Raw genomic sequence first — 26,516 nt, 5'->3', positions numbered from 1 at the left:
AAGATATCCCTCATTTGAGTATTCCATTCTAGCAGGGTTTTTTTATTTAAAAAAAAACAAACAAACCTGCCACACTAAGAGCACACTTCATAAACACTGCAGCACCACAATGCAGTAACTAGAAATTAATGACTAAAGCTTAAAAGTATCCTTATACCTTGAAATTATAAAACACCTTCTAAGTACATACTGAGATAAACAGGACTTTTTACAGTGTAATGAGATTACTTTATAAACTATAAAAATGAGAACACTACTAGAAAGACTTATGAGGTAAACCGAAGCTCTATTCACAAAGTACAGGTATAGTCTTAAATACTGTCACTACAAAGAAAGAAACAAAACACACATAAACTAAGTCAACTCAAGAGATCAGTAAAAGAATAAGAAAATCAATGCCAGCAGAAGAGAAGCAGCAGCGATAAAAGCAAAGATGATGAAATGAGCAAATAGAAAAACAGAATTAAGGATTTGTACATATGTCTCAAAGGTAAAGCAATGTCCACAATTCTGAATCCAAGAATTCAAAACCCCAAAACCCAGAAGTTTGTTCATAAGTATACAGTAATCCCTTTTGGTGGCAAAGCATTAATTGAACTGATGGAAAGCTATTTAAAATATGTATTTAATCCACTTAGTATGAATGTTGATTCAGGTTGCTGTAGAAATATTAATGTAGTTGATTCTGAGCTGCTGACCCAGTTGCTGCTGGGCTGTAATGTACAGTACAGGGAGGATCATGTTACCTTTCTAAAATGTGAAAGTTAATTCCAAAAACACACCAGGCTCAAGAGTTTCACATAAGGTACTACGGACCTGTGCTTGCATGGCAAGGACACAAGCTACTTCAGGAGGGTGGTTCCCTCTGTGGAGTGAGGGAAGAGAAAGGGAATGGGTGCGAGGGACTTTAGTTGTATTTTAATGTTTAATTTATTTAAAAAGTTTATTTAACAAAAAGCAGTAGCAAATATAACAAAATATTAACACGTGCTAACTCTAAGATGAAAATTTTGTGGTTATACCATATAACTGAACTCCATAGGGAATGTGCTCTGGGCTTACTGATGGGGATATGTTAAAATGAATGAGGAGGTGGGATAAGTAAGTATTAGAGAAGTGAGAGGCAAGGAGCTTCTCTGGGGAGAGAGCTTCTCTCCTCTCAGCTGGAACAAACAAGGTGTAAATGGCAAAAGGGTGACACCGAACCCAAGCGACGCCGAGATGAGTTTATGGAACTGGGAACAACTGTAGGCTCTCCAAATGGCCCGGGGATTCAAAAGGTACCAAACAGGGCCCCAAAAGTGAGTCAATAACGGACAACAGAGAAGTCCAGGGGTCAGTTTCAGCAGAGGTCAGGAACTCAGAGGAGAACCTGTGAGTCCAACAGAGGCTGCAGGTGTCATCCTCAGGACCTCATATACTTACTGAAAAGATACTTCCGCTGGTCAACGCATCCTTGGAACAGCACTTTTACTAGAGTTTCAAGAATGAGTTTGGGAATTTCCCAATAAACTGAGTCCCATGACTTTATATTTCTAGTATGTTCTCTAAGTGTGGTGCCAGTGAGTCTCATCACCCAACTAGTTTGCATATGACTTCTGACTACATCAAAAATCAAATCCACTTTCAAAGAGTGAAGATGTACAGAAAAAAACTGTGCTTCTAGTTCTCAAGGCAATTAGAAGAGCTCCCCCAAAATGTTCTGAGTAATGGTATCATTCAAATAAACATTTAGTCTCTGAAGATAACCATTTTGCAAGGGACAGTATCCATATGCATGTGTAATTTCCACTTGTTATTTATTAAAAGTAATATTATTTTATAGTCATATCTCATATTTATAGGTATTTATTTTCGTATTTCCATTCTTTCCCTCAGCAGAAAATAATTCATCTGGTAAGAAATACATGGGAGATGTCCTCCTACTGCTTCAATTCCATATTACTTATATTCAAATTAAAAATTATGTTCTGAATATTATCTTGGAAAAGCTCCGCAAATTAATTTTAACTACAAAATTTGAAGTTAAGAGAAGCTGCAATCATAAATATTCTGTGGAAGGACTGATTAACTTCACATAACCAAATCTTTCCAATTTCAGAATAGAGCATTTTAACACTTGCGAATTTTTTCAGTTTCCGTAATATCCAAGGGATCAAGACATGGCATTTACCTTTCAGTGTTAGCAATTCTGGAATTCAGCTAACAACAATTATCTGTAAAACTGAAGCTGCATTTTCAAAGTGTTTGTAACTTATTTGTACATATTCTGTGTTTTCATCTTAAGAAACAACTAAAATGCATTTCTAATTAGCTAAATCACAACCAGTTAACCCAGGAAATGAGACTCTAAGAGTAATTCAGGTTAGATTTAGAAAAGAAGAAAATGCAACTCCTAAGCAGTTTTGCACAATGTTCGCCCTAATATTTGAAGGGCAAGAACATAAAGAAACTGGGGGAAACGAGAAGCAGCATTTTAGATTTTCAATTAGCATTTTTATCAATAACCAATAAGGAGAAAAAATAGCCAAACTTCTGGGCAACAAAACCTACACTCCACAAATTTAACAGTTCCTTTGGTCTTTTGGTAAAAAGGTTAATTTTGAAAGAAAATTCGAGTTTGAAGGGAAAAATAGGAATAAGAGATCAACAATTATACGATACTACCTTCTTCAATAAAATAAACACTTAAGAGAAAAACTGCCCTACCTCTGGGCAGAAGCTGTTAGAAACACAGAATACATGTGTGTGACTAAAAATTGTCTCAGGAAGCTTTCTCTTTAGGCATATATGCAAGTCAGGTACAGCAGTGATTCCATTATGACAGATGGCCAGGTCAGATTTATTAATTATCAGGTTTGATTTAAGAAATACCTTGTAAATTCCTTAAAAAAAAAGCCAAGCGCCTAGAACCCTTACTTGTATTCTTATTGCTACGATAAGGGGGTTAGTAGACAGCCCTTCGGTTCATTCTCTGTGCCTCAGAGTTTTGATCCATAAAATGATGACAGTAATGACAACCCCATTATGAGGTATGTTTCTACAATTAAACAAGCCAATGCATTGTAAGTAGTGAGACTAGTACCTAACACATAATAAGTATTTATACAAATATAATTTCCAAAGTAATTTGTACCAAATGGGGTCCAATTCTATGTAGCTCACCTTTGCTTTTTAGATTCACTTTTTAAAATAACGTATGATTTACTAGAGATGGAAAGAAGAAAGATCCTGTGCTCTCCCCTATTTTTCTTGCAAAGGAGAAATTTCTGTATCCAAACTATAATAAAACTTGACTGAAGGGCAAAGCAAGGTGATACAGTAAAAATAAAAAGGATTTAGAGTCAAGGAACATGATACACGTTTGGGGCATGGGGAGGATTCAATGAGAGTACGTACGAGTAAGCCACAGACCAAAGAGACAAGTACTCTGTTTACTGGTGGTTGGGTTCTAATCGGAGACACTTAGGAGTCTAGGGAAGAACACCACTTAAAATTTGAAAATTATTTTTTTGCTTTTTGGTCAATCAATTACAGCATTCATTTTCACACTGTGGGCGGCCCATGCTTTCAACATCTAAAATATGAGCAAAGTGAGTCACTTTGCTGTACAGCAGAAATTAACACAACATTGTAAATCAACTATACTTCAATTTTTAAAAAGTAAAAAAAATAAATAAATAAAGCTCCGTGGAGACAAATATCCCACAACATCACTAATTTAAACTGAGAAAGCATGTATCTGACCCACTGAATCACTTCTAGTAATTGCTAGGGCTCCTGTTGAAATGTTGTAGTTTGCAGCAAGAGTATCCTTCTTCCTCTATCCTATTTTCATGGTTTCATCTTGTCTCTTTATTGATCTTAATCTACTACTAAGTTCTTTTAATCTCTCCTTAAAAGAAAGTTCTTATCCAGAAGGCACAGATTTAAGGCTTGCCATTTTTTTTCCTTTGAATGAGAAAAACTGACAAAACAAAACGAAACTCTGCACCTAAGCCACACAAGAAAAAAATGACCCAGGCGATCAAAATTTAATGGCATTTTCAGTACTAATATCACTGGCATGGAACCAAAGCAATGAAACCAGATTGTGTTTCCTCCTCCCACCCAAAACACCAAATGGTATGAAAAGGAAAGCTCCCAGTCTCCTCCCAACTGGTGATCCGGGGACTCACTCAACTTGTGCATCATAGTTTAAAAGCCGGCAGCAAAAAGTATGTCCTTTTAATGTTTGTCAGCTCATCATTTGATGTGTTGCCTACTCTGAAGGGCAGACATGCAGAATTTATCCTCTCCTTCCTATCAGGAAGCACCCAGAGAAAGCACTGCCTATGTAAGAGCTCTGGGGTGTGAGAGAGGAAAAGTCGGGCACTTACAGAGACCGTGGAGCTGGGCGTGTTTGTCCCATAGCCAGAGGAGGGGAGAGAAGCCAAGGACCAGCGGCGTCCATCAGTCCTGGTGAGAGAGTGAGATTAGCTTAGGCCAACGCTGGAGTACGGTTACATGGGAACCCCAGGGAAACCGAGTATTTTTAGTTGAACAAATGACACAAACACAGTCAGTGAGGATGTGGAAATGTTCAGCAAGGGCCAGAGTAAACAAACATTATACAGTAGGTTGACTTTTATTTAAAGTGAATCAATACACCCAAACAAGTAGAAAGTGAATGGGGTGGTCCATATTATTGATCTCTCACTAATACACTTGGACAAAATGAATACCAGGGATAATTACATCAGTCAGACTCAGCAGATTCAGATGACTAAAAACAGAAAGGGAAGAGGAAAAACACTCTTATCTGGAAACTGATAACCGGGGCCACGATCTTTGGAAGGGCCTGAATTCCAGCACGGTACAAGAGCCTGTGGGGACTTCCACTGCATCCTCAGGACTTCTGCTTATTATTTTCAAGGGAGCAGTCCTACTCATCACACCGAGGGGAGAAGGGATCAGGGGGCTCAAGACCGGCTCAATCCTTAAGTGGCAAATAATTTTAGCACTAAGAAAGTGACTGACCTTGTGCACAGAATCTCTTAAGAGTTCTTATACCTTCTGACACGACCTGGCTTTATAAAGTGTTCCAGCAAAAGCCTCTTGCAGGGTTTATGAGTACGCAGCCCAGCTCTAGCCAGTGACAGGGAGTGAAGAATGAAAATTCGCCACTAGTGATAGAACCTAATGCAAAGAGTAGGGTTACCTGCCCTAATCATAGAGGCAAAGCTGTCAGGAGTCTTAACAGAGTATGGTTTTTATCTCCAAGTCGTAACAGGATGGATAGCTTCTGGGTTGAACGCTGGCTATGAATTATAGTCATTACAAGGGTCTCAGATGAGTTGCTGAAGTAGTAAAGACAACACTGTTGCTAAGGCAAGGGGACACCAGAAAGTCAATTTTCTGAAATCTCTGGCATTCCAGAACCATTAATTTACTAGCAATTTTGAGTGGACTATGTCTTCAAAATCACATAACAGTGTGAAAACAAATATACACACATTTGCCACGAGGAATACAGGAAACACATACTTTTCTAAAGAGCTATACTGCTTTCTTAGATGCAGGATCATATGTAGACTTTTTGTAACACATGATTTGATTAATTTACCAAATGAGAGACAAGAGTAGACCAAATTTACCACAGACACATTCACAATAAGTTGAAGTCAGGGAATTCATCAGCATTCGACTTGACTTTGAGAAATGTCACAATCAGATGTTTATATAAAAAACTGACATTTTAGCCTAAATTATAGTCAAGGGAGAATACAATCATAGGCCACCAGGGATGTTGCCTCCAATAAATGCAAATGGTCCACAAAGACAAAATGGAGAAATTCAGGTGGACAAATCACAGAAATAGTACAATGTTAAGATTTTAGTAAAATTTACCTGTCGTTTCTGTGACCACGATTGGAGTACATTTGAATCAAGTATGTTTTTTTTTTTAAAAAAGAAGCAAAATAAGATGTTTGTAAATATACCAGATAAAAGGAATGAAAAGAAATAAATCACATGTTCTCTAGAAATAATTTTATGAAAATGTTAAAAGAAAATAATTCTAAAAACATGCTTATAAAGACATCTGACCATCAATTAAATGGACACAGGTTGGTTCTAGTTTATTTGCCTAATTATTAAAGACTTAACCCATTCCTGGACTTTCTATTTTAAACACCTCCAATTTTTAAATGGACTTGTTCAGTCTGTTTAATAGCAATTATCAGAAACTAATCTCTGGAAAGAGTGAGGGACACAATTTCCCCCACCATGATCTTGCTTTGTGATTCCTTAACTCTCCTTTCCCTCAGGTATCAATGAACATATTTCAGATGAATGAACAACTCCAAGAGGAGACATGTTCTTATTAGTTCTGAAGCATAAATTACATTTGCTTACTCTGGAAAACACATAACTAGAAAGATGTTTAAACAAGAATATGCTCAGTACTCTGTTCAGCCACGGACCAGAAATAAGTTATGTTTCATAAAGTTCCCTAAGTTGTCCGTGTCTATTTACTCAAATGGAGCACAAAGGACCATTGCATTTTCATTACCATGACAACCGCACGTCAGAAATTCCTATATATGCTATAGACAGTGCTTAAGAGAGAGCATGCCCTTTTCTGAAGAAAGCTATCACACAAGTATAATTTGGATCCTACTAACAATGTTCTCTTTTCTTTGCAGCAGCTACCAGTAAAATGTTACCTGAAAACAAGAGTATATTCTTGCCAAAGCAACAAGGCTTTTTTGAAAAGAGTGCCTTCTTTGTGGGTGGAAACCTTAATTTTACACTAAATGAAAAAGTAAGAAGGGAAAAACATCTGATGGGAACACAGGATACAAAGAGATTGGCAAACAAAAAACAAAAACAAAACCCCCCAAAACCCAAAAAACCCACATCATTTCAACACTAACCACAAAAAGTTAGATTAATATGGTATACAACAAAGGAAGAAAGAAAAGTCCCTATTACAACTGTATGAAGAGGAAGAAGATTTCTTTGTTTGTTTGTTACAGTCATCTGGTGTGAAACATTTTATGGTCTAGCTGATATTGGAACAAGATGAACTATGCCAGTATAATGCAACCAGAGTAACTCTGCCCACCAGTGCTCAACAAGTGCCTCATGACCTGACCTCTCAGCAGGCAGGTCTGTTCCAGTAATTTGCTTACGGAAATATATTCTGAGATTTAACCTGATAAATAACAGCTACACAGCTAGGAGACATCCACAACATTTATTCAGGGCTCTCTCTATATTTCTTTTTTTTTATTTCTAAAAATTTTTTTAAATTTATTTATTTATTTTTGGCTGCATTGGGTCTTTGTTGCTGTGCACAGGCTTCTCATTGCGGTGGCATCTCTTGTTGCAGAGCACGGGCTCTAGGCGCATGGGCTTCAGTAATTGTGGCACGTGGGCTCAGTAGTTGTGGCTCGCGGGCTCTAGAGTGCAGGCTCAGTAGTTGTGGCGCACGCACTTAGCTGCTATGCAGTGTGTGGGATCTTCCCGGAGCAGGGCTCGAACCCGTGTCCCCTGCATTGGCAGGCAGATTCTTAACCACTGCTCCACCAGGGAAGTGCCTCTCTCTACATTTCTAATGAAAGTGAAAGCAACTTATGTTACCTAAACCTCTACAACTTCTGGGGAAGGCAGAACAATGTCATTACCTCCATCTTACCACCACCAAGGAATAAAACGTTAAGTAACTCCACAATCAGATGGATTGTAAACCAGCATCATCACAGTGATTAGCAAATAACACAATATGTTTCCTTGCTCCAGACAAAATCTACTACACTATGATGCTCATTTTCATCCTTTTATTTTAACTCAATACTAAAAAACTAACTTGATAATTTTGCTCTCAAACACCTATTAGATAATATGGAAAGCAAGTGTGTGTCATCCTATTTCCCAGTCTGAAATTCAACTTTACAGGGGATGTCTACTGGGGGGTAAATTATCACGTTATAAGTAAGATCAGAAAAGATTAATAAGTCTGACCTTTATCCTGTCACCCAAGAATAATTTTTAAAATAGGACAATCTCTCCCCTCTGTTGGACTGAATATACAAAATGATAAAATGTGGGACTCCCCAAATGGCATTACTTCCTAAAGGCTCAGAAATGCATGCCAAATGGTAGGGAATGGAGACCCATGGAATTTCCATGTTTCTTGAATGAAAAATCAACTTTAAAATGGAAGAGAAAGATGCCTGATGTCAAATAAAAATAGGCCAATTTGAGTTTGCATAGCAAACACAGGGTTCTATTTACTTGAATAAAAGTTCAAAAAGATGATCACTCATGTCCTAATCTAAATTAATGCTTTTTGAAGAGTGTGGAGGGAGTTCCATCTGGAAATTCCTGCAAAATGAACCAGAGGTCTCCTGTGATAATCTTCTGTTACGGTTTATGGTTTATTTGTTGAAAATTAACATGCCTAGGGGTTTGTGTATTTTTTTTTATAGCATAGAAACCAGATTCATCTGTCCTCCAGTCAGCCACTTAATTATTAGATTATCTTCGTTTTTATAAATCTGGCAGGATTAAAAGACTGATTTCAGTCACGTTTAAATGCGGGCTATAATGAGATTTGCATTTTCTTTCTACTTGTAATTAAAGGCCTTCCCTTTTTAAGAGAAATGTATTTTAAAGACTATTTTTTTTAATCAGTTTTTATAAGATTTCCCTTTTCACTTAGAATGGTACCACCACAGTGAATTAATATTCATTGGGCAAACAAACACAGGCTTTGTGGGACCAGTTAATTGTCACATTTTCTTTATGGTGCTTAAAATGAGCACCGAAAGTATCCAAGTTGGAATTGGGGAAAATCGGGGTATCGGTCTCAGGAAGTCCCTTGGAGATCACATCTTAATTACTCTTGTGTCCTCCCTATGGTGGAGGCCTGGTACACATAGGCATTTACCATATGGTGGGGAATGTGTGATTTTACAAGAGAATCTTAATTATCAGGAATTCCGAAAATGCTGCAAGCAGATCCTTTTCTCTGGATTTAGTTATATAAAATGCATTGAATGCTGACAAATGACAGTGAAGACGCTACAGGTTTTGCTCGTTAGTAACACGTGTTAAATCTATTTTTTTTAACCTACCTATGTGTCTTAATTAAACGCTACTTTTATTCATTTCAAGGTATGATTAGGTCTCTGAAGAAAATTTAACAAATATCTAGGACAGGGACTTCCCTGGTGGCGCAGTGGTTAAGAATCCACCTGCCAGTGCAGGAGACACGGGTTCGATCCCTGGCCAGGAAGATCCCACATGCCACGGAGCAACTAAGCCCGTGTGCCACAACTACTGAGCCTGAGCTCTAGAGCCCGTGAGCCACAACTACTGAGCCCGCATGCCACAACTACTGAAGCCTGCACGCCTAGAGCCCGTGCTCCACAACAAGAGAAGCCACCGCAATGAGAAGCCCGCGCACCACAATGAAGAGTAGCCCCCGCTCGCCACAACTAGAGAAAAGCCCACGCGCAGCAACAAAGACCCAACGCAGCCAAAAAAATATATGTATATACACAGACATATATATATATAAACAAATATCTATGACATGCAGACCATAAAATGAATTCATTCTGAATATGCAGAAACCTAGCTAAAGGGGTAATTTTGTTTTCCGTGTGTTTTTCCTGGGTGGAAGAAGGCAGGGTATATACATGTTGAGAGGGATGACGGAACCCAGGAAGGTGAAGATTTGAATGTGACAGGGTGAAGTACACTAATTCCACACACAGAACACAGAAGAGGTGGCTGTGTAGACTCCTCTGACTGGGAGAAATCACAGTAGAAGATCCAGAACTGAAAAGGTTTGATAATAGATCATATGCCCACTGTCCTCTGAGCAACAATACTTTCTCATGACTCACTGACCCAGATATGAGACATATAACTTTGATATTTGGTGTCCAATTCTAACTAAGATAGGAAGAGAAAACATAAAACATCCTCATGGCTTTATCTCAGGGAGATGACTAAATTGCTGGCTTGGTGCCCTCAAGGAAAGGCGTCTTAGAGTTTATACCTTGTGATGCCAAGTAACGTCATTTTTATTAAAAAAAAAAAAAAAAAAGGTATTTCAACAACAACAAAAACAATTGCACCAAGACATATAGGTGAATCAAGTCCTTATAATATAAGCTCAGATAATTCAGTAAAAATCTATTGATCATCAAAAGCATGTATGAGACACTGCACTGGGGATGGGAGAAAAGGTGGAAATGGTTTTCTCCTGCCCTCAGTGAGAGCCCACCATCTAGGAAGGACCAAGAGAGGTACATATAGCTCTAAAGGGTAGTGGAGGGAGTGGGGTGGGGGGATGGGATTCTCCACGTAACACTTCATTATTCTACTCCCAAGAAGTCCTTACCTCCGTGCAAATGAAAAATGGGCAGAGGCACTGGGGGAGAAGTTTCTTGGACTATCTTGAGGGCTATTTCCTGTAGAGAGAAAGAAGAAAAAAACTTGACATCATGACTTTGTTTTTGTATCTTTTTCTACATCCAAAACCTTCTTCTCTTTAGTAGTAAGTTTCTGTACACCTTCGTAAAATGTCCATCTCCTCAAAAAATGTTTTACTTTTACCTGGAGCAGAGACAGGGGGTCAGCTTCCAGCACAGCTTTCCAAGTGTGTAATATATGAATAAACAAACCTACATCACCAACCAGCAGTTTTCCATATATTTAACAATCTAAATATTTCAGTCCTACAGAATAATGAATATACAAATGTCCTGGTTCCTACTCTTCCAGATGTTAACATTTCCAACAGCAGGATGGATGGAGAAGTATATGCTTCAATTGGGAGGGTGAGGCTTTCCATTTTAAGGAGGCAGTCTTGATATTTTTATTTACAGAAACCGAAATAAAATTTTGAGTTCTCAAAAATGAATCCTCGGGGCTTCCCTGGTGGCGCAGTGGTTGAGAATCTGCCTGCCAATGCAGGGGACACGGGTTTGAGCCCTGGTCTGGGAAGATCCCACATGCCACGGAGCAACTAGGCCCGTGAGCTACAACTACTGAGCCTGCGCGTCTGGAGCCAGTGCTCCGCAACAAGAGAGAGCGCAACAAGAGAGGCCGTGAGACTGAGGCCCGCGCACCGCGATGAAGAGTGGCCCCTGCTCGCTGCAACTAGAGAAAGCCCTCGTACAGAAACGAAGACCCAACACAGCCATAAATTAATTAATTAATTAATTTAAAAAAAAAAAAAAAAAAAATGAATCCTCATATTTCAAAGTACATATTTTAAAGGGAGAAATGTCAGAACAAGTCATAAAATACTGGGGAGAACCCAACAGTTCAGACCTATTCCTCAAATGATCCAGCTCTATCTCAGCATGGCCTAGTGGCCCAGCAGGACTAACCCTTATCAGTATTTTCTTCAATAGTCTCTCTGCTCCTAAGCAGCTGGGTGGTGACTGGCCAGGCAGCCTTTAAAAGCCACAGTCACACAGAGGCTGGCAGAGGGTGTCCTCCCCAAGTCCTCTGGAGGCAGGTGGAGCATGGGTTGCTTACTGTAAAGTGGCAGCTCCTGGGGGACTCGCTACTTTCCCCATCAGAACATGTAACCTGCTACTGATCACTGAGAAAGCTTGGCAGGCAGCAGGTGAGGGGAGGTTCAGGGCACTCCAGACCACCCTGCTTCCCTCTGCATGTTTAATTAGGTTGGCAGAATTTCCTGAGGACCGGATGGGACTGTAGCTGGTGTAAATAAGGAGGTTAGGAAAGGCGGCAAACTAATCCTGTATGTTCTTGAAACACAGAAAATAAATCAAGAAGACATGTTTAATCCTTAACAACAAGCCAGTTGCCACATTACTGATTTCTTACCGGAAGTGACAATTGTAATTAGGGGTAAGGAATACAAGACGGCACCTTCAAGTCAGTACCTAGCTATAAAGGTAAACAATTTATTACCTGTGTGCAAAAAGAATAGATTAACGCATTAAAGTGGATAATTTCAGTGTTACCTTGAGGACTTCTGGACTGGCTACACCTCTACCGAAATTTTTCAATTAAAGTCGCAGATTTTATAGTGATGGCATCAACAGATGCCATTAAGTTTATGACAGACAGCACAATTAAAGCCATTTAACTGGGAAGCACTGAAAAGCCCATTTCTTTAAGGACAGAGAATCAGGAAGCATTTTCCGCCTGCAGCAATGAAATTTATCATGCCTTTGCATCTGTTGTTCCTTGGGCCCCCAGAGAAATGGATTCTGCATTTGCCATCCAGTAATCCAGGACTCTTTTTGTCCATTTATCTACACAGCTAAATTAAGTTCTTTGAACTTTTCCCAACAGCCTTCATTCCCCCTGCTCCCCTCCCCAATTTAGTTTGTGCATCACTCTTCATATTCCTTAAAAGGTCTTGATTTCAAGATGGCTAGAAATCTTGTTTCTAAAGGGAAACAAATCAAATGCCAGAAATCTCCATGTCGATTTTGTTTTTATTTGGGAAAAAAAAACGTTCGCTTTCCTCACACCCCACATAGAGCAAACCACCAGTAAATTATGAGGAGAAACAAAACAATTGATTGAAGCCAAGGCATTTTGAGAACAATCCCTGCTACCCTATTCACTGAGAATAAATAATAAGGCCAGTGAAACTTGGCACCAAATTCTTAGCCCTGTGTTCTTTGTAAAGAGAACACTATATCTGGAGATTTTATGAGATCAACCAGAACTAGAGAGAACTTGTTAAATGTTTTTAAGACTCTGAAGGAGGGAGAGACAAGGAATTATCTTAAAAACCTGTTCACTTTTAGAGATTTTAAGGAGTGGTCCCCCAGGAAGCTGTGTAACATCTTATAATACATGGCGGACCATCCCTTTGAGGATGAATGGGCAGAGATAGAGATAGAGAGGTAGGTTAATTTAACTCTGCTTTTTAAACAAACAAACAAACAAAAAACCCAGGGCTACCATTAACCATTTCTCGTCTTCGGGTTTTGCCTTCCTATTCTATGCTGCCTTTCCAGGCACTTCCATTAACAATGTTCCTCAACTCCAAGCTATAGAGCCATTCCTATTATCTTACTAACCACAGATCTTTCTTCTTGTTTCATGTCCCACTGAAGAGCTAGTTGAAATGCAAATACACACCCCCACATTATCACAAAGGCCCTTAAGTGCAATGGGATACTGGAGAAAATGAAGGTGGCCTGAACTAGACTGATAATTCCTTAAGGACAAGAGACTATAGCTTAATGTGAGGTCAGTTCAGCAAGCTGGAGATAAAGAGAAGGAATGGAAGGACTTCAGGAAGGGGACAGAATCAACCCAAACACAGCGGGGCAATGCAGTGGAGACAGGCTCTCTACAAGCAGGGAATTCAGACTGGTAAGGCCAATGAGTTGTGAACTACATGTATTGGTACTACCTAGTGGAAGGCCTTAAGAGATGTTTGGATGCAAGAGAGATGCTGGAGATTTTAAGCTGGCATGAGTATGCCGAGTGGACAGATGTGTTGCCGAGGAGAAGGAGCTAGATTAGGACATGGAAAGCCAATAGAAAGGATATTCTGGTGAGCAAACCAAGGGTAATTGGTGATGGATTAGAAATAAGTCATGAAAAAGATTACAGACTAAAAGTGACTGAGGCTTCCAATGTGAGTAGACTGTCCCATTAACAGGGAACTTTCAGAGAGAATTGGGGTGGTAGTAATAGTAGAAGAAAAGGGTAGATGAGTATTCTAGACATTTTTGTCATTTGTTACAGAAAATTCCTCTATTTTCCTTAGGGAGAAATTAGAAGATTAGCAGATTAAATAGGCAGAAGTCAATCTTTGAGGTCTTTGTTCTTATTTGAGATAAAAATTGATTTCTATGTTGTCTCTTAAGTCTTAGGGGTACTATTTTGTTATACAAAACAACACTAATTTAGAACAGATTGAATTATAAAGCACACCTTATACAGTCTTAACTTAGAGATGAGGACCGGACTGTTGTGGACACACACAGCACTTCCCCAGGACAAGAAAGTAAGATGGATTGAAACCAGAGTCCTATACTTGACCTTCACTGCTCACAGCGCTGCTCTCTGAATTCATCCGCCCATCTGCAAAGCAATACCTGAGAGACGCTCAAACGAAAATTGGTGCCAGTTAATTCTCTGCCCATATGTGCAGCACTTGCTTATAACTCAAATCCAGCTGTTCCCAGGGATTTGCTGGCTCTCGGATGTTTGAGTGCCATGACACTTTATAGACTACTGTTTCTGACCTGGTAAAGGAAACCTTAATAGTGGTCAGGCGTTGAATAGGTAATTAACTCCAGGATCCCCAGGGGCAACTAGCGTTGCTAATACACAGGCAGTACATCAAAACAGTACTTTCCCTAACGGAGCTACACAGGGTGCCTCATTTTAGAGGCAGTTATTGTTAAGAAAGTGATTTCCAGATTAATTAAATTGTTTGATTGCTTTGTAATTAGGTTGGAGAAGTCCTGTGTCTTTACCACGGAGAAACAAGCTGCAAATCTTTTTAGAAGGCATATGCTATACCCACTATAGATTATTAATGTGCTTTTAATAGCTGTCTGTTCACAAAATGATAGTTTCTGGTTGCCTTGATTTTCTATCAGGACTTGAGGGATCCAAGAATTAATGATAATTGCCATTTGAAACTCCTGGTAGATCACAAGAGTAAGCCCCCACTTGAATCCTTGTTATCATTACTTGGTGATCGGCTTAAATGAGTTGTGACTTTTTCACACCATAACAACCAGCGCTGTGTTTCTTAATCGTTCTGCAGGAGATTCTCAGCGACGAATTGACACTGCTGAAAAACCTTAAGTCTAAACTTCACAGGACCAAACCTAGGACCCCCTCACAAGATGTTATGGCAGCAGATAAAGGGGGCAATGGAACAGTTATGCAGGGACCTCAAGCTGAGTGGACTTTGAAAAATAACAGTTCAATTTCACGTGAGAACTTTAAGTCTATGCTACCAGATCCAGCGGACGCCAGAGGAGAGTTAGAAATCCTCCTTTCACTTAGCTGTCTCAGAAACTGGCTCCTCTCCAGATATAACTGCAGAATATTAATTAAACCTGGGCAGCTGTTTAGACTCTAAGTGGACAGAGAGAAACCTTGATTGGCCTTCGGTGGCATTCTCTCAGGGTAAGCTGTGAAGTGTTCACAGCAGGCCAATAAACAGACTTTTATGCCTGGGTTTTCAAGTAAAGAGAGAATTATGCACAATAAATCAAGCCTTTCTTAAAATCTGGCCTCTCTGAACCTCTTTTGGTTTTCCCATCCCTGCCATATTCATCCTTCTTATGCAGCACCACTACTCACTGTCATCTGATTAATTCATTCAACAAATATTTATCAATAAATAAATGGTGTGATTTGATTTGCATTTTAGAAAGAGCCTTCTAGCTGTTCTGTGGCCAACGGGCTCTAAGCAGGCACAAATGGAAGCAGGGAGATCAGTAAGGAGGCTACCAGCATAGACAAGGTAAGAGATGATGGTGGTTTGGACAGGATGGGAGTAGATCTCAGGTATGTTCTGGTTGTAGAGCCAACAGGATTTACTGAAAAACTGGACTGAGTGGAAGTATGGGGGAAAGAACAAAATATTGCCATTTGCAACAACATGGATGTACCTGGAGGGTATTATGCTGAGTGAAGTAAGTCAGACAAATACTATGTGATACCACTTATATGTGGATTCTAAAAAGTAATACAAATGAATCTATATACGAAACGAAACAGACTCACAGATATACAAGACAAACTTATGGTTTTACCCAAGGGGAGAGGGAGGGGAGGAGGGACAAATTTGGTGTATGAGATTAACAAACTACTATATATAAAATAGGTAAGTAACAAAGGATTTACTGTATAACACAGAGGATTATACCCAGTATCTTGTAATAGCCTATAATGTAATATAATCTGTAAAAACAAACAAGCAAACAAACAAAAAAACCAAAGCACTATGCCATATGCCTGAAACACAATCTTGTAAATCAACTATACTTAATTTAAAAAATGCGAAAAGCCCCTGAAAATCTGGGTGAGATTTATGCTCTGTTATTTACGGAGGCACCACCTCAAATAATTTTAAATATATTAAAATGTACTTATGTTCCATATTATATGCAATCACATGTAACAATGTTACACTTCTTAGATGTAGCATTTATATTATTCAATTAAACATTGAAAAGTACTATTATAGTTTTCTATTGTACTTGAGAGCAAATCACATTTTTCCAGCTCACATTATTCAGTACCTAACAGATTTAATAGCCCTATCTGTTTGATATAGCCAAACTAGAAAACAGTGCTAGTTAAAGGTTTGCAGAGAAGGAAAATTCTATAGGCTAACTAGTGAAGTTTGAGGAATGATAATTTCAATCATTCTATATCATGTCACCATAGGTAAAACGGAATGAAGTGTAATGACAGGTATACTGTATTTCATTTCTCTCTTCTTCTCACTAACTTATAATTCTAAATGCTGGTGAGGGATAAATTTTGGTTATACATGTAGACACACAAAAAGCGTATTTTGAATTCTCAGTGCCTAAGCTAGTCCCTGTTACACTGTAAACTAGAAATGTATTTTTTTCTAATTCATCAATTATGTATTAAGTTCTTTTTATATACAGAGCTTTGAGTTACCTGCTAGAATAGATTAAATAGGTAAACAAGACCCAAAGAGCTAAAAATCTACTGACAGAAGATCTGTACATCACCAACTCTAGACTCATCTTGTGAAACCAATTCTGGATCCTTATTCATGTGAAAAAGAAATTTTCTTAGATCAAAGCCCTTAAATGTGTCAAAATTACTCACTAAAAACAAACTCTCAATGATGATACCACACAGAATGCACTATGTCACCACAGACACTTAAAAAATGGACATGCCCTGCTTTCTAAGGAATGACTGATGAGCTTATAGGGTGGAAAACATGTAGGGAGTAAGAGAGATATCCAATAACAGGTCAATTTCTATGTCATAAGACTCTCACAGATGCCTATTGCCTCCATTTCATGAAGCCATTCCTCTGAAATTTGTGTAGTGTATTTGAAATGCTGTGTCATTGACACGAATCTCTTGGAGATGTGTTATAATGAGTTCTTGGGAATGTTTTAGGTTTTCATTGACCCCTCCTTATTACTCTGAATTGATGTCATACCTCAAGGTGATCCCAAGTAAAGACTGGTGAATGTCAAGAGTGATGAAGAAAGTTGATTTTTAGTTGTATGTTTTCCTCCCATCTACAGTAATTCATCTTCCCAGCAATAGAGAAGAGATTACTTGTAGCCTTTGTTTAAATTTACTGAGAAGTGTCTGTAAGGTCAAGGTAGGGGAGGTAAGAACATAGCTACTGTAACAGATATTCCTAAGTTTCATGCAGTTTTATGAAATGTGATGCATTCTATTAATCTTAGATAATTAATTAGTCTCTGAATGTGGATAAAAGACTGAGTTAAAGAATGTAATCTAAGGTGTGCATATTTTTTTTCTATCTTACATGAAGGGATTTCAATTCTTTAACATAATTAGATACAAAGAATTTCCATTTTTACCTAGAAGAAGGATGGACAATATCAGGAAATTGGTTCCTCTCAGACTGTTTGCTTCAGTTGCTGAGTAATTTCTAGTCAAAGAGGCAGTATTTAAATGAAACGCTGCACATCCATATAACTTGCTAAAAGTAATCTGAATGTATTCTCTATTATAAATCTCCTCCTTTCAGCTCCCCTTAAAAATATAAATACTAAATTTAAGGTGGTCCTACTTAACAAAATGGTAAATGTTCCTTTGGCTTTTGATACAAAGGCATTCATTCCATCTGAAAGAAGCAAAATAACTGTTACGTATTTTTTTAACAGTTAATTATGTTCGGTTTCTAACTCCAGAAATATCTTGAGAGTTAAAAGAATTGAAGACATTCAGTTCTATTGTTTCATAATAAAATAATATGTAATGTGCCAAGTATCTAATAAATCAGAATGCTGACTTTCAGTTCCCATAAACCATTCTATACAAGATCTTAGAAATTCCCTGGCCCCAAGACTCTCCTCCAATATTTTTCTCCCACTCTCCTCTTCCATACCTTTAGATCAATAAACAGTTCTCAATATGAGGTGCACAGGTGGATTACTTGGAAAGCTTTAAAAATGCTGATGCCCAGGCCCTAGTCTACCCCTTTTAAATGAAGTGACTCTAGTCAGCTGCCAGGGCTGAGAACTACGGCCTTAGAATTTCCTTGTACTCCGTAAATCATACCCAAGACTTCATTAGCCATTTAGAGTTCTCAACCAGGAAGTCTTGGATTTTTTTACACTCCCCCCCCTTTCCTTCTATAACTCAACTTTCCCCGCCTTCTTGTCTCAGCTATACTAATTTAGTGTCCCTATTATACATTTACCTCACTCTGACCTCCAAGTAGTCTCAAAACAGGACTCAGACTGGAAATTCCTTCTCCATCAGCACAAACAAAGAGTATCCCACCATGTCAACACTCCAGAAATCCCACCTGCCTGCAGGTGTCCTCTTAGGTTAATCAAGTAAGTTATTACACTTCTTCTACCCGAGTTCTATTGCTATTCTCCTCTAAACTCAATTATTTCCACAATTTCTCCTTTCCTCTAAAACAGGAACATCCCCCAAGCTAAGCTGTGTATCATTCCTATGTTCCTGGGTTAAGATTAAAAGTCTCTGTATAAGGAAATCATAGGGAAGAAAACACTCATAAACCATAACCCTGTTTATACTTTTACTATCAACTTTAATCATTTGATTGCTCAAAGCTGAAACACCAGCTATCGTTATAATCAGTATCTAACAGTATACGAACGAGATATTTGCCTTAAAACTGTACATCTCATTCTTTCATTTTTTTAATAAGCAGAATGCCTAATATTTGGCCCAGGTAATATCAGAACATGTAAAATTATTAGAAACGTTAAAATAAAGGCATGGGGGGCTCAATTCAACCAGTGACTATCAGAAGCAAAACTAAAATCATTCTAATTATCCTAATCATTCCTCCTTGCAGAAAGCATGATTTGCCCTTATCCATGATAGGGATGTGTCCATTCAGGGCCTTATTCTATTTATGGTCTATACAGGTATCCATATTTTTAGCATACAATCCTAAGTAACTGATGGGTGGGGTGAGGGGAGCTTGTTTCAAACCACATGCAACCCTGAGATTCTGTATACACAAATATCAACCTTCAGGGAATCACTACCCTAAGGAGCCACAGATATTAATTATAACGTGTTGAACCCTTCAGGTATGTTGGGGTGTACTGAGGCAGGGAAACAAGTTGTAATTACTCTCTTAAAAAGCACAACAGGGTCCTCAAGGTCCTCTGAATGAAAAATTAGGTACATAGCAGGTACATAATTTGGCATATTAAATCATTTAATAAATACTTATTTATCTTACTAAATATAAGACCTGATACTATAAAACTACTAGACGGAAATGGAAAAAAAACTTCCCTGGTGGTGCAGTGGTTAAGAATCCACCTGCCAATGCAGGGGACATGCGTTCAAGCCCTGGTTGGGGAAGATCCCACATGCCACGGAGCAACTAAGCTCATGCGTCACAACTACTGAAGCCTGCGTGTCTAGAGCCCGTGCTCTGTAAGAAGAGAAGCCACTGCAATGAGAAGCCCAGGCACCGCAATGAAGAGAAGCTCACACACCCCAACGAAGAGTAGCCTCCACTTGCCGCAACTAGAGAAAGTCCGCGCTCAGCAATGAAGACCCAATGCAGCCAAAAATAAATAAATAAAATAAATAAATTTATATATAAAAAAAAATTCCTTGACATTGGTTTTGGAAACAATTTTTTGGATATGACAGCAAAAGGGCAAACAACAAAAGCAAAAATAAACAAATGGGACTACATCAAACTAAAAAGCTTCTATGCAGCAAAAGAAACAATCAGGGCTTCCCTGGTGGTGCAGCGGTTAAGAATCAGCCTGCCAATGCAGGGGACACAGGCTCGATCCCTGGTCCAGGAAGATCCCACATGTTGTGGAGCAACTAAGCCCGTGCGCCACAACTACTTGCCTGCGCTCTAGAAACCGTGAGCCACAACTACTGAGCCCATGTGCTGCAACTACTGAAGCCTGTGCCCCTAGAGCCTGTGTTCCGCAACAAGAGAAGTCACTGCAATGAGAAGCCCACACACCGCAAAGAAGAGTAGCCCCTGCTCGTCACAACTAGAGGAAGTCCCCGCACAGCAACGAAGACCCAACGCAGCCAAAAATAAATAAAACAAACAAATTAAAAAAAAAAGAAACAATCAGTGAAATGAAAACGCAACCTACTGAACGAGAGAAAATATATGCAAACCATGTCTCTGACAAGGGACTGATATCCAAAAAAATAACACAATTCAATAGCAAAAAACCAAACAATCTGATTAAAAATGGGCAAATAACTTGAATAGACATTTTCTCAAAGAAGATATACAAATGGCCAACGGGTACATGAAAAGGTGCTCACCATCACTAGGCATCAGGGAAATGCAAATCAAAACCACAATGAGATTTTACGTCACAACTGTCAGAATGGCTATTATCAAAAAACAAGAGATAACAAACAGTGAAGATATGGAGAAAAGAAAACACTGGTTCACTGTTGTTAGGAATGTAAACTGGCACAGACACTATAGAGTCTCCTCAAAAAATTAACAATGGAACTAACATATGGTCCAGCAATTCCACTTCTGCGCATTTATCTGAAGAAAATGGCATCACTCTCTCAAAAAGACATCTGCACTCCCACGTTCACTGCAGCATTATTATTATTATTTTTAAATTAATTAATTAATTTATTTATTTTTGGGTGTGTTGGGTCTTCGTTTCCGTGTGAGGGCTTTCTCCAGTTGCGGCAAGCGGGGGCCACTCTTCATTGCAGTGCACGGGCCTCTCACTGTCGCGGCCCCTCTTGTTGCAGGGCACAGGCTCCAGACGCACAGGCTCAGCAGTTGTGGTTCACGGGCCCAGCTGCTCTGCGGCATGTGGGATCCTCCCAGACCAGGGCTCGAACCCGTGTCCCCTGCACCGGCAGGCAGACTCTCAACCACTGCACCACCAGGGAAGCCCTGCAGCATTATTTACAACAGCCAAGACATGGTAATCACCTAAGTGTCCCTTGACGGATGAAAGGATACACACACACACACACACACACAGACACACACACACATATACACACACAGTGGAATGTTATTTGTTCATTAAAAAAAGGAGATCTTGCCTATTGTGACAACATGGATGGACCTTAATGGCATTATGCTAAGTGAAATGAGACAGAGAAAGATAAATATTGTATGTTCTCACTTATATGCGGAGTCCAAAAAACTCAAACTCAGAAATAGAGAGTAGAAATCTGGTTGCCAGTTATTTGGGGTGGGAGAAATGGGGAGATTGTTAAAGGGTACAAATTTCTAGTTATAAGATGAATAAGTTCTGGGGATTTAACGTATAGCATGGGGACTATAATTAACAGTATTGTATTATATATTAAAAGTTGTTAAGAGAGTCAATGTTTAACGTTAACACCATACACACAAAAATCGTAATTATGTGAGGGGATGTAGAAGTTAACTAACCTTATTGTGGTAATGATTTCATAACACGTACATGTATCAAATCAACACGTCATATGCCTTAAACTTGCATATGTTATATGTCATTAACATCTCAGTAAAGCTTGGGGGAGAGTCAATATATGCTGGGTACCTTGCTAGACCTATTAAGTCAAAGATAATTGATATGGGGGGGCTTCCTTCAAGTGATGTTGGCAGTGATGCTGGATGAAATGGGATACTGTCATTCTGGAGACTGTTTAAGCTAGAGCTCTGTATCCTGAGAACACTCAAAGGGTCAAAATAAACAATCACTTTGGGTGTCAGGTCAGTGTGAATGTAACGCAGACCAGTGCTTAGCAGTTGGACAGGAAAGCCCTGCCATATTTCCCTCCTTTTTGGCTGCAATGTGGCAGACCCTTGGTAGCCTTTGGAGGAAGTTAGATGAATCACACCATCTCTGACAATGCTCTCACCCACCAGGCAGGAAAGAAAGACCCAACAGAACATAATGGGATCCTGCACTCATGGTGATACGTATACATAAAGTAAGGAAGCCACAAATTCAGAAGACAGAAGAATGGATGGCTGCAGAGAGGCAACCTTTCATCTGAACCCTGAAGGAAAGTGGTAACTGAAAGGAAAGGAGCCTTTTGAAGCAGAGGAAACTGAACAAACAAAGGGACAGAGTCTCAAAAGTGAACAGCACATTTTTACATGTCTTAATTTTATTACAAAAGCAATTATATACATTGTAAAAAAAAATTCAAATAGTTCAAGGAGGTATAAAATAAAGACTGAAAATCTCTCCTAGCCTCTGACTCTCATTCATTGATTCATTCAAACACTTAATATGAACTCATTATGGGCCAGGCACCACAACAAGCTATGGGCCACATGCTGCCTCCTCACCCCCAGTTCTACTCTTCAGATGTATGGATTTATCTAGAAATACATGTAGATATATAAGTATATATTAGGGATATTTAAAAATTCCCCAAATAATACCATGTCATATATATATATATATTTATACATATACACACACTTATATATACAGTTGAGCCTTGAACAACACAGATTTGAAGTGTGCGGGTCCACATATATGCAGATTTTTTCAATAGTAAATCCTACAGTACCACATGTGTTCAGCAGGTGACTGAACGTGCGGATATGGACTGCAAATGCAGAGGAATTGTGAATCAGAGGAACCTCAGGTACAGAGGGAAGACTCTAAGTTATACTGAGATTTTCAACTGTGCAGAGGGTGGGTACCTGTAACCCCTGTCAACTATTTATATCCTGTCAACTATTTATATATATATTCTATAATTGCTGTTTTTTGTTAATAATCTAGCTACAACTTTCTATATCAGTTCATCTAAATAAATCTCTGTCATCTTTAGAATCAAATAAAATTCCAATATATCTTGTACCATAATTTACTCAGTCTTCTATTAATGGATATTTAGACTGATTTCAGTGCTTTGATTATCCAATGAATATCTTCTGAATATTTAAGTGATTATATCCAAGAGCTAAATTCCTGGAAGCAGAACTACTGGCCCCAAAAGTGATTTCAGAAATCTCTTGCATTCCTATACACTAATGATGAAAAATCTGAAAGAGAACTTAAGGAAACACTCCTACTTACCACTGCCACAAAAAGAATAAAATACCTAGGAATAAACCTACCTAAGGAGACAAAAGACCTGTATGCAGAAAACTATAAGACACTGATGAAGGAAGGAAATTGAAGATGATACAAACAGATGGAGAGATATACCAAGTTCTTGGATTGGAAGAATCAACACTGTGAAAATGACTATACTACCCAAAGCAGTCTACAGATTCAATGCAATCCCTATCAAACTACCAACAGCATTTTCACAGAACTAGAACAAAAAATTTCACAATTTGTATGGAAACACAAAAGACCCCGAATAGCCAAAGCAATCTTGAGAAAGAAAAACGGAGCTGGAGGAATCAGGCTCCCAGACTTCAGACTATACTACAAAGCTACAGTAATCAAGGCAGTATGGTACTGGCACAAAAACAGAAATATAGATCAATGGAACAGGATAGAAAGCCCAGAGATAAGCCCACGCAAATATGGTCACCTTATTTTTGATAAAGGAGGCAAGAATATACAATGGAGAAAAGACACCCTCTTCAATAAGTGGTGCTGGGAAAACTGGACAGCTACATGTAAAAGAATGAAATTAGAACACTCCCTAACACCATACACAAAAATAAACTCAAAGTGGATTAAAGATCTAAATGTAAGGCCAGACACTATAAAACTCTTAGAGGAAAATATAGGCAGAACACTCTATGACATAAATCACAGCAAGATCCTTTTTGACCCACCTCCTACAGAAATGAAAATAAAAACAAAAATAAACAAATGGGACCTAATGAAACTTAAAAGCTTTTGCACAGCAAAGGAAACCATACACAAGACGAAAAGACAACCCTCAGAATGGGAGAAAATATTTGCAAATGAAGCAACTGACAAAGGATTAATCTCCAAAATTTGCAAGCAGCTCATGCAGCTCAATATCAAAAAAACAAACAACCCAATCCAAAAATGGGCAGAAGAACTAAATAGACATTTCTCCAAAGAAGATAGACAGATAGCCAACAAACACATGAAAGAATGCTCAACATCACTAATCATTAGAGAAATGCAAATCAAAACTACAATGAGGTATCACCTCACACCAGTCAGAATGGCCATCATCAAAAAATCTACAAACAATAAATGCTGGAGAGGGTGTGGAGAAAAGGGAATCCTCTCGCACTGTTGGTGGGAATGTAAATTGATACAGCCACTATGGAGAACAGTATGGAGGTTCCTTACAAAACTAAAAATAGAACTACCATATGACCCAGCAATCCCCCTACTGGGCATATACCCTGAGAAAACCATAATTCAAAAAGAGTCATGTACCACAATGTTCATTGCAGCCCTATTTACAATAGCCAGGACATGGAAGCAACCTAAGTGTCCATCGACAGATGAATGGATAAAGATGATGTGGCGTGGCACATATATACAATGGAATATTACTCAGCCATAAACAGAAATGAAATTGAGTTATTTGTAGTGAGGTGGATGGACCTAGAGTCTGTCATACAGAGTGAAGTAAGTCAGAAAGAGAAAAACAAATACCATATGCTAACACACATATATGGAATCTAAAAATAAATAAATAAATAAAAATAAATAAAAATGGTTATGAAGAACCTAGGGGCAGGACAGGAATAAAGATGCAGATGTAGAGAATGGACTTGAGGACACGGGGAGGGGGAAGGGTAAGCTGGGACGAAGTGAGAGACTGGCATGGACATATATACACTACCAAATGTAAAATAGATAGCTAGTAGGAAGCAGCCGCATAGCACAGGGAGATCAGCTTGGTGCTTTATGACCACCTAGAGGGGTGGGATAGGGAGGGTGGGAGGGAGATGCAAGAGGGAGGACATATGGGGATATATGTATATGTATAGCTGATTCACTTTGTTATAAAGCAGAAACTAACATACCATTGTAAAGCAATTATACTCCAATAAAGATGTTTAAAAAAAAAAAGGGCGTTCACTTTTCACTTTGGTGCATATAACTAAATTGCTCTCCAAAGACACTGCCCTAACTTACACTGTCACTAGTGGCATCTGGAACACCATCTCCCCTCAGTCTTGCCAACACAGAATTTTTTCATATTTTGGTGGTATCATATTGTTTTGATATGCGTTTCTTTAGGATGAGTGAAACTGAGCCTCTTTTAAAATGTTAACTAACCATTTGTTCTTTTTTGTACTAACCACCTGCTTCATACTTTACTCCTCTGAGTTATGTTAGTCTTTTTTTGAAATTAATTTGTTTTTTGTTTTTTTGTACAATGAGGCAATTCTGTCAATACACTGAAGATGTTTCTCCCATTTGTGCTTATCTTTTAATGTTGCTTATGGTAACTCAAGTGCAGAGAAAATTTTATGTAATCAAATTTATCAACCATTTTCCTTTATGGCTTACAAGGTTTTGTACCTTGTTTGGAAAGACCTTCCCCACTCCCAAATTATTTTCTAAATGCAACCATATTTTCTTCTAGTAGTTTTATGGGGTTTTTTTTTAATTAAAATTTTTTTCTGTATCTACATGGGATTTATATGATTTAAGGAGTAAGATATAGCAGTCCAGTTTACTTCTTTTCCAAATGGATAGTCAACTGATTCAAGACCATTTATTGGCTTTAATAATCTACATTTTCCCCAATGATTTAAGTAAGGCATATTTAAGGAATGCCAAGTAACATGATGCCATAGAGGGGGAGCTGTAGGAAGTTAGGACAGAGAGGTAAATGATGGGGAGCATAGAGAATGGATGAGAATCACACTAGAGAAATCTGAAGACCAGTTGGAAATATCCTTTAGGGCAGTATTCCAGGTGATTTTTGACCTGGATGGGACCGTGGAATCCCTATTTCTATCAAGTATTCCAGGTGATTCTTAGGCACACTAGAGTTTCAGGATGGCTTTAGAACAGTCATTCTTAACGTTGGTTTCAGATACAAACAGCCTAGGGAACTTTAAAAAATCCAATGACCAAGTCACACTTCAGTCCAATTAAATCAGAATGGGGATTGGGGTGAGGGAAGTATCAGTCATTTTTAAAGCTTCCCAGGTGATTCCAATGTGCACTCAAGTTGGAGAAACACTGCTTTAGATTCTGCTAAAGAAAGTGAATTTTATAGATTAAGTTGTTCTCTAACCTAACTATGTATCAAAATCCCCTGGGGAGCTTTTAAAAAGATATACACTGATGCCAGGCCAGACAGATGAAGTTTCTGATTTAATTGGTCTGGGACCTGGGTATTTTTTTAAGCTCCACAGGTGATTGTAATGCGCA

The 26,516-nt window shown here is 38.6% G+C and overlaps 1 protein-coding gene across 11 annotated transcripts in view; it reads right to left on the bottom strand.

Annotated features, from left to right (window-relative positions):
- MAST4 (microtubule associated serine/threonine kinase family member 4) overlaps positions 1 to 26,516 on the bottom strand; it is a 569,167-nt gene that overhangs the window by 64,428 nt on the left and 478,223 nt on the right. For all 11 annotated transcript variants that reach the window (XM_057539992.1, XM_057539993.1, XM_007175996.3 and 8 more), the window contains 2 exons: positions 10,400 to 10,469; positions 4,380 to 4,458 (listed from right to left, as the gene is read on the bottom strand). In XM_057539992.1, coding sequence (XP_057395975.1) covers positions 4,380 to 4,458; positions 10,400 to 10,469 — 149 coding nt within the window. The remainder of the gene's footprint in view (positions 1 to 4,379; positions 4,459 to 10,399; positions 10,470 to 26,516) is intronic.

The sequence above is a fragment of the Balaenoptera acutorostrata genome, chromosome 2 (assembly GCF_949987535.1).
Source record: "Balaenoptera acutorostrata chromosome 2, mBalAcu1.1, whole genome shotgun sequence".
Lineage (NCBI taxonomy): Eukaryota > Metazoa > Chordata > Mammalia > Artiodactyla > Balaenopteridae > Balaenoptera > Balaenoptera acutorostrata.
The sequence above is the reverse complement of the archived record's forward strand: the minus strand, read 5'-3'. Positions and strand labels throughout refer to the sequence as shown.